This window comes from Diadema antillarum, unplaced genomic scaffold, assembly GCF_040938485.1.
Source record: "Diadema antillarum isolate AM-2024a unplaced genomic scaffold, OU_Dant_1.0 seq00000215_RagTag, whole genome shotgun sequence".
NCBI classification, from domain to species: domain Eukaryota; kingdom Metazoa; phylum Echinodermata; class Echinoidea; order Diadematoida; family Diadematidae; genus Diadema; species Diadema antillarum.
This window is the reverse complement of record NW_027271270.1, coordinates 367,396-376,755: the sequence shown is the minus strand read 5'-3', so window position 1 is coordinate 376,755 and position 9,360 is coordinate 367,396. Positions and strand designations below refer to the sequence as shown.

General features: G+C 36.3%; 1 protein-coding gene across 1 annotated transcript; it reads right to left on the bottom strand.

The window, feature by feature from the left end:
- Positions 1–3,793: 3,793 nt before the first annotated feature.
- Positions 3,794–4,804, bottom strand: LOC139729018 (uncharacterized). Its single transcript, XM_071639942.1, has one exon. The coding sequence runs from the start codon at positions 4,802–4,804 to the stop codon at positions 3,794–3,796; it is 1,011 nt and encodes a 336-aa protein (XP_071496043.1).
- Between the last annotated feature and the right edge of the window lie 4,556 nt (positions 4,805–9,360).

Below are 9,360 nucleotides of genomic sequence, written 5' to 3'. Positions count from 1 at the left end.
ATCCAGGGATGTTTGTTCTTTCTGCGTGTTTTTTTCTTAACTAAAGGAATGTTTTTTCGATAATAATAAAAGTTTATCTAGGAAAATATCATAAGCTTTATCGGCGTTGTTTTGAAGATACACTTCTTGCCATTCTTCCTTCACTAAATCAAGATTAAGTAATTCAATATTCTCGTCTGATTCTTTTCTGTACATTATCGGCCTGGGTTTTGAAATACTTTTGACGTTTTCAGAATAACGAAGAACAATGAATATCGGTAAATGATCAGATATATCATAATATAAGATACCATTAATGAATTTATTTACAGAAAAGTTATTAGAAAAAAATATTATCCAACAAGGTTTTAGATGTTTGGGATATTCTTGTTGGGTTATCAATATGGGAATGGAAAGCATATGAAAAAAGAATAGTTTTTAATTTTACCGCTAAAATATCTATTTTCGTCATGTCAATATTATAGTCGCCCATAATATAAATTTCCTTATTTTCTTGTGTAATCGTGTTGAGGCATTCATCAAAATTTTCTAAAAACATTTCGGTTTTATGATTTGGTGGCCTGTATATAACACCAATTATCTTATTTTTCATTTTATCATTAATGATTTCCACAAACAGGCTTTCACAACCTTCAATATCAATATCAGTTCTTATTTTTACTCGCAATTTGTTATATATATATAGGGCTACCCCTCCCCCTCTACCTCTCTTACGATCAGAGCGAAATATTTTATATCTATCAAGGCTAAACAAATTTGGAGACGTGTGCCCTAGCCAAGTTTCAGTTATACCGATTGCGGAAAAGGGAAAATTTTGTTAAGAAAGAAGAAGTAGTTCAAATGAATCAAAATTTTTGTTTAAGCTTCTAGCATTCCAGTGGAATAAGCTAAAATCTTTAATGGGGTTATAATTAGTGTCATCATTCCTATTTGTGGAATTACTACGGGAATTATTAACATGACTTGCAGTGGAATCAAGTGAAGATTTGAACATATTATTGAAATCCGAAATAGTGTAGTATTTACTGTGATTACTTATGATACCCTGGTCAGGATGATCGTTGTTATGAGTCATGAGGATTTGAGTGCAAAGTTGAGAATGGTTGTTCTGGGGCCATGTATTTTGTGTAGTACGTTGCAATGTCTGTGCGTGAATGTAAATGTGAGTGTGTGCATGTGTGGGGGTGTGCAGTGCATGTGCGTTGATAATAACAATAATGATACTGATACATTTTTACGTTATACAATAGAACAAATGTTACATCATAGTCTCGCTAAATTTATGTCTACAAAAGTAAATGGAATCCTCCTACACTTAACGTTGGTGAGGTAAATTCGTATGCGTAAATATGAAATAACAATGATTATAAAAGAAGACAAGACGCTTCTATATGGTAATAACAGAAATATAATAACTCCAATAATAGCATACGAACGAGGTGTTCTAACAGTTAAGGTAAAAAAATTAGATTGGTTGTTTTACAGAGTCATGCTGACAAGCCCCTTCGAACGTCTATGCATTTACGTAGAGATAGTTTGTGAAGGTGAGACATGAAAGAGGAATGTACATCTGGAGAAAAATTCTTGTGTCAAACTACAATGAAAGGGTTCACAAGTTTACAAGAGTGCAAACGGAACATTCTTGAGTGATTTATAACTGTGCACGGACACAGTCTTGACAAAAATAAAGAATTTTTATGTTATACAATAGAATAAATGTTACATCATGTAGTCTCGCTAAATTTATGTCTACAAAAGTAAATGGGATCCTCCTACACTTGACGTTGGTGAGGTAAATTCGTATGCGTAATATGAAATAACAATGATTATAAAAGAAGACAAGGCGCTTATATGGTAATAACAGAAATATAATTACTCCAATAATAGCATACGAACGAGGTGTTCTAACAGTTAAGGTAAAAAATTAGATTGGTTGTTTAACAGAGTCATGCTGACAAGCCCCTTCGATCGTCTATGCATTTACGAAGAGATAGTTTGTGAAGGTGAGACATGAAGGAGGAATGTACATCTGGAGGAAAATTCTTGTGTCAAACTACAATGAAAGGGTTCACAAGTTTACAAGAGTGCAAACGGGACATTCTTGAGTGATTTATAACTGTGCACGGACACTGTCTTGACAAAAATAAAAAGTTCATTCTGTATACATTATCTACTGGTAGTTTAGGAAAATCCATACCAATTGAATTTGTCCCGATCGTCAAAAACATCAGCCGTTTGTTTATCTTATACAAAATTTTTAGAATCTGATTTAAATGTAAGCTGGTATGTTGTTTAATTCGTCAGAAGCGGAAATAAATGATACTCTGCTGATCAATAGTGCTCTATGGGGAAGAAGTTCAGTTTAAACAAAAACAAAAAACAAAAACAAAACAAAACAAAACAAAAAACAAACCAAGATGCGGCCAACTGATGTCATTGTCAATATCAAGGTTAAAAGGTAAGTGCAGTTTAGGTATAATCAGATATGCACGTAAATAGAAAGTCTTTCCGGTAATGCAGCGGCGCCGGCAGGGCCCGGCATTCGGACGAAAGGGTCATAACAAGATAAGAAAAATAATATCTCAGTTGCTATTACTGAGTCATGCTGCTTAACCCCTGCCAACGACTGTGCACTAGCGGAGAGAAACTTTGTGCAAAGTTCATGCATTCTAAGTAGTAATATGACAATACTAAAATTATATTTCATTAAATCCAAATGGAATGATGTGGTGGGTGTAAATCCACGAAGACCTCTTTAAGAAAGAGAAAAGAAATGTGTTAATTTTGGTTTTGCCCCTTTGACTTTGATTTGTTTTACGGGGGGGGGGGACAAAGCAACGATAAAAGAAAGCTCTTCCACATAATAAAGACATTCGTCGTGGATTTGTGCTCAAACATGCGACAAATGATATAAAACGTTGTTCGTTGTACATGATTTTCTGCGTATTTCGTTGGTATACTGTACTCCCTTTGGCTATGTCATTTTAATGGCATTCCAAGATATAAGTGCATAATGTATCTATATAACTATACACAATAAGATTTGTATTATATTGGTACATTGCTGGAGAACACAGTAAGATTTGTTTGTGTTTATATATTGCAGATGTATCAGCATGATTACAACGTCATACTGTGTTGGGGAGGTCAATAAATTAATGTATACGGCAATTTTGAGTGTATACCTCGCTTTTTAACAGTATTGAGTACAGGCATAATCATACAATAATCTACAAGAGTTACAGGGAGTTCTGCCACAATAACAAAAACAGCAGTATGCACGTTTTGACAAAATGGGTCCTATTGGGCAGGACAATAGCATCCTTTACAATAATATCATTGTCTATTAAGGTAAAGTTTATCACATCAATTGACCAGATCATGCAGTACGATCTAATTTAAGGTCATTACAGCATTTTGGTAACTATACACAATGATCTATACATATGTTGAGCTTTTTTATCGTAGTGAAATTGTACGGTGTGTTAGTTGTCTTATATAAATGCATATTTAAATAATAATTACGATTGTTTTCAGTCTTCGGTCTTATATCACGAAATTACATCGTAGTATAAGCATCTATAAATGTCACAAGTAAATGTATCAATTGCAATTTGAAACTGATGCATTATTAGGTTTGAATAAAGAGTTTACTACAAATATTATCAATCTGTATATATCAAACAAATCAATCTGTATATGTATTATTTTAAACAGTAAATAATGTCATAAATTTCCACTGACCATGTTCACTCGATGATCAGGGAGTGAATGAGGGAACATGTTTAACTACTCACTTGAAGTTGAAGGGAATGCCTCCATGTTGGCGCCATTTCCCGGCATAAAAACTCAGTTTGGTCCCTTTTTTGTACATTTCTTGGACTTGATCCCTCCATTTTCGTTTTTCCTCCAGGTCACTCTGGGTGAGGTCGTCGACGACGAAGCATCGCTCATCCTTTAAGGCCTCCCGGGCACGACGCATCACATCTAACTTTTCTCGGTATGAGAGAAATCTAACTAGGATGTGCCTTGGACGGCCTTCAACCTTACGACCATCACGATGGGCTCGTTCCAGTTTCGTTTCCATCTCGAACTTGGATCGAAGTAAGCCTTCAACAGCTTCAACGCAATCTTCCCTCTGGTCCTGTGGTGGTTCCGGGACTCCAACGATGCGAACGTTGTTCCGCCTGGAGATTCTTTCGCTTTTGTTCGCCGCAATTTTATTTTTCATTACCTCAGAACGGAGCTCGGCGACTTCCTTTTCCATCATTTTCACTTTGCTTTCCATCAACTTTTGATTTTCCTCAATAGCGTCGACACGCTTCCTTTCGAATTGTATGGAGGCATCAACACTGGATTCCAATGTGGTCAGCTTCTCAAGACATTGGTCCACTGCTTTCTGGATCATAGAGTGGAAACGATCTGTTGCCTGCTTGAAGTATATATCCAAGTATCCTGGTGTAAGGATATGGGTAGGTGTTGAGGCCATGGCATTGCCTTCCTTCTCGTGGGGAACGGCGTGTTTCGTGTTCTCTTCATCTACCGATGTGGATCCGGCGGCCATATTTGTGACGTCATCAGGTACTAGTTCCACTGATTCCGCATCGCTGGTTGTTGCCTGACCGTCTAATGACTCTCGCTGCACGGCGGCCGGAGTCAGTGGCGTGGGGCTGGCAACCTTCGCGTTGGGATTTGGCGGGCTTTTTGAATGTACCTGGGTAGTGATTTTTCTCGATGCAGGACCATAGTTTTTCGGCTTGGTAGCGGCCACCCGCTGTGGACGAGCAGACTTCAGTGGTTCCATCTTGCACAGTAGTTATTAATCCGTCGTTTGGTGAAGTTGTGTGATTCACATAAAACAGGAGGATATCCAAAATAAGTGAAATTTAGTCAGTTTTGCGAGACTTACGAGAGGTAGTGTGCAACTCAGTCCATAGCGCCTTCTATGAAGGTGTGGCGTAGGTTTGCGACATACATAAGTACTATAAAACATAATCTCTCCGAGTGATATCCGGGACTGGCTTCCTTACTATTCATATCTGCCGTTTACATAAGTGGAAGACGGTGTGGTTTCAAGGAGACATAGAGGTAATGACCCTGCCCCTCCCTCCCCCTTAGAATAACTTGTGACCCTTCATCACAAAAACAACCAAAAGTCGCCAGACTTGCATTTTTAGTTCAGGACAGACTCTGAACGAGCAGACTCTAAATTTTAAGATGATGTATAGCTCAATAGAAATGGCCTTTCTTAACCTATCTGAATAATGTTAACAAATTTTGTGCTATACATAATACTGAGAAATTAGACTCTAAAGTTTAAGGTCTAGTCAGTGTGTAATCTAACCTAACTGCGCTATGCGAAACAGATAAAACAAAAACAGGATGTAGGCCTACGTACAACCCCATAACAGATACCTTGGCAGGGATTATCAGATTTAGCTGAAAATTGCCATAGCTCATTTTTTTTTTTATATAACATATCAATTTTAAAAGCAGAATCATCATTCTTTCAAAAGCTTTTTGGTTGGTAGTGAAGAGTGTGTAATGTTTTTTAATAGCAAAAACTTCCTCTAAGACACACCAAAATCATATTTTTTCAACAATAACAACAAGAATCTAGAAAAACTGCAAAAACACATTTTTCAATTCTTCTTATAATCCCAAATCTTGAATCATGTTGAATACTGTAGGATCCGGTACTCTGGTGAATGCACCTGTTATCTCATTGTGAGCTCTCATTTCAATTCCTTTCTCCAGACTGACACCTCACTGCTATACCCTGTACGCAGGCTGTCATTACAATACCGTATCATGTTTTTTTTTTTTCCAAAAAGGAATGTCTTCATAAGAAACCAAACAAAATCGAACATCTGTTATTTTGATACGGCATAAATTTGTCAGAAGTCAAGAGAGAGGGGGAGAGAGGGAGAGAGAGAGAAAGATAATTACTCATCCTTAAAATAAATCAGGAGTCAAGAGAGAGACAGAGAGAGAGGGGGAAGGGATGGAGATATATATCATCGGCCTTATGCTAAAAGGGCACTAATAGTGTACAAAGTCTATGGTGTTAAGGGCCTTTTGGCATAAGGCCGACAAACCACCAACCAATAAAAGAAATCAAATGATGAAAGGTCAAATAATTATAACCCCCTCCCCTTTTTGCAACTCTATCTTGGGCCAGCTTTCGTCGTGCGAAATGCCCATTTGCTGGAGATTTAGGATACCCAAGTAATGATAAGCCTAAGAATGGTCTATATTGGGGGAGGGGGCTGGGACAACTAACGACCGTCTTTTTATACCAACGTTACATTGTTTGTTTGTTTGTTTGATTTATTTTTCTTCCAACACAATTTCATACATAAATCAAAATTATTTTCAGTAATATCACATGGAATATCAGTAAGCAGATTACAAGTACATGATTCAAAGAAGGAAAATCGATGTGTAAATTAATTTCATTAACAAATTATGAATCTTATTAAAATTTTTCCAAATAATTATCTGAGAAATTACGCGGAAGAAGGACTGCCACTATAAGCAAAAGCTTGAGCACGTGGCAGCCCAGGGACCTATCTACATAATACACAAAAAAAAAATATATTGTTTGCAGAATGGAGAAATACTACAAAATATAAAACACTGTAAATACATTGTTTTTTATATATGTATAGTGCATAGGTACGAATAAGAGTAACGTGAAATATGATGATGATGATGATGATGATGATGGTGATGTATGATGATGTTGACAGGGTAATGATGAAGAAAAATGTGATAATGAAGATGAAAGTGATAGTGGTGATGCTGAAGATAATGGGAATGAAATGAAATGATAGACACAGAAACATTGCGTATATTTATTATTGAGCCAATTTATTGTTGAGCCAATCTTACTACAAACCGTGTTTTATTCAAGGGCAATAATACTCATACAACGTGACATGAACTATCTTATCCATGCGTGCATATATATGTATATATATATATATATATATATATATATATATATATATATATAAAACATATATTGTAGTTGTTCCGCGTATTGGCAGTACTAGAAATAGCAATAATAAAGTCGCAACAGAGGAATGCAGGGAATGCATTAATAGCCAATCTTGATTTAATGAATAATCAGAATTTTCAAGGAACCTTCCTCTTCTTATCCCTGAAGAAGAGGAAGGTTCCTCGAAAATTCGGATTATTCATTAAATCAAGATTGGCTATTAATGCATTCCCTGCATTCCTCTGTTGTGACTTTATTATTGCTACATAACATATATATATATCTACACGTTACTTATCAAAGTCACACAGAAGGCAGCTAGCCTCCAAGTTCTGATAACTGCAAAATTAACAAATTATTCTGGGGTATGATTTGGTGTGTGTGTGTGTTCTGTGTGTGTTTCTATGCTGTGTTAACATTTTATTTCATAGAAATGTGGGGGTGTGTTAAACAAGAAGCAGTTCAGATTATCAAGATAGAATTCTATGATGTTCCACGGTTCACAGTCATGTGGGAGTGCCAAGTATCCAAGGCAAACCATGATGAAGTTTATACAAACACTTCAAACACTTCAGGTCAAAAAGATCACGGGATATGTAAACATAGGTCCTATCGGCCCCTATTTGCTGTGATCAACGGTTGCAGAACAATCAGTACTAATGGCATTTGGAAATGCCAACGCGAAGTAACAATCATTTGTACTGATTTCCCTCGCATTGGACATTGCGAGGACAGTTTCAGTTGTGGAATTTCCTCTTCATTTATAAGTGGGCCTTTTGCGTCCTTTTGAGAAAAAAGAAAAACCCTCTGTGCCGAAGCGATGGACGGTAAGTAATCATTGAGACCTCATACATAAATTTTGCATTTTCATACTTTCCTTCACTTCAAGAAAAATATACCGGGTGCGATTTGCAATATCTGTGATTTCACCAAAAAAAAAAAAAAAAGTATCATCATATTTGTAATGTGGGCCCTTATTCTACCGCGACAAGCAATGTCATTCGTTATAGTAAGTTGAACCAGTTTCACAACTAGAAGGAATAGATGCGAGATGAAAGTGTTTGGCTCACACAACTACAATATATTTCCAAAGCGAGGAGTCTACAAAAGCCAATCATTTAGAATTTTTATGTAAATTGTTTTTGTATTTTCTGCAGTGTCTTTTGTTATAAGTATGGTTATTATTATTATTATTATCATTATTATTCATTATTATTATTATTTATTCGACCAGGTAAAGAATATAGGATACATATCATTAACAGAATTATGTTTGGAATTAAAGGGCCTGTTTGAGAGTTGGATAGAAAGCAGCCGGTATAGCTCGTTTAAGGAGCAAGAATACACGAAAAATCACGGAGTATTGCAAGTTCCCATTATATTTTTAATTTAATCAATCATAGAGACAAAAACTCGCGATGATTTGCGATGTATTGTCTTCTTGAACGACAAATAATCAAAGGAGTGATTTTTTTTTTTGAAAGATCTTTATTTGCTGTTATTGCAAAGCCATACAGTAAAACGAGCAGAACTGTAAAAGTGCGGGGACGGGCCCGCTTTTTACAACCTTATCTTGGCAAGACTGCAAACTGTCTCATTTAAAACTAATTTCTCGATCCCTCTATACTAGTACAGGCTGTGAAACAAGCCTTCGAAAGAACGAAACTTCAGAATAAGCTTCAAACGGTATCACGACTCACATCACAATATTTGGATGTGACCGTGCATCAAAAAGTCGCACCTCTTGATTTTATGTGAGGACTCAAAAAAGGTGAAATGGGTGGACAGAGTTAATCTTGAGTTTTTCATATTTACTGAAAGAACTATCCTTCGTCTACATTATTCTTTAGTTTTGGATCTTCAGTTCTTCTACAATCCTTTGCACACTCTTCACTTTCAAGTCTAATAACTTTTGAAAAAATAATGCTACTGCATTGAAAGTTGGCGTTCATCATGGGCAGAATGTCTAAATAGAACATGATTAATTTAATCTTATAATCCCTTCAATTGTTTTTGCTCCTGTGGTTTACATTATGTGGTTTGTCCATTTTGTCGCATAGCTAGCACGGTTTGGTAAAGATTAAGCGTTTGAACAAATCCTGTACTTCAAGAGGGAATCTTTTCTGAATTCACACTTTTCCAGAGTGTGTACTGTCTTTCCAGTATTTAGATCCATTTGAATTGAATTATACATCGTTACAAAACTTGAGGCTGTGTCACACTATTCCGCGCAAGCTTGTTGCGGGTAGGGATTTCTAGCACGCATGCAGGAGAATTTTCTGTTGGCGGACAAAAATGTTTGCCAGTTTCGCACATGTGTCTTACTTGTTAGATTCGTGCTACTTACCTTCTACTTG

What these genes read in the sequence shown, in the direction of transcription:
- LOC139729018 (XM_071639942.1), bottom strand. Translation starts at nt 4,804, where the DNA reads ATGGAACCACTGAAGTCTGCTCGTCCACAGCGGGTGGCCGCTACCAAG.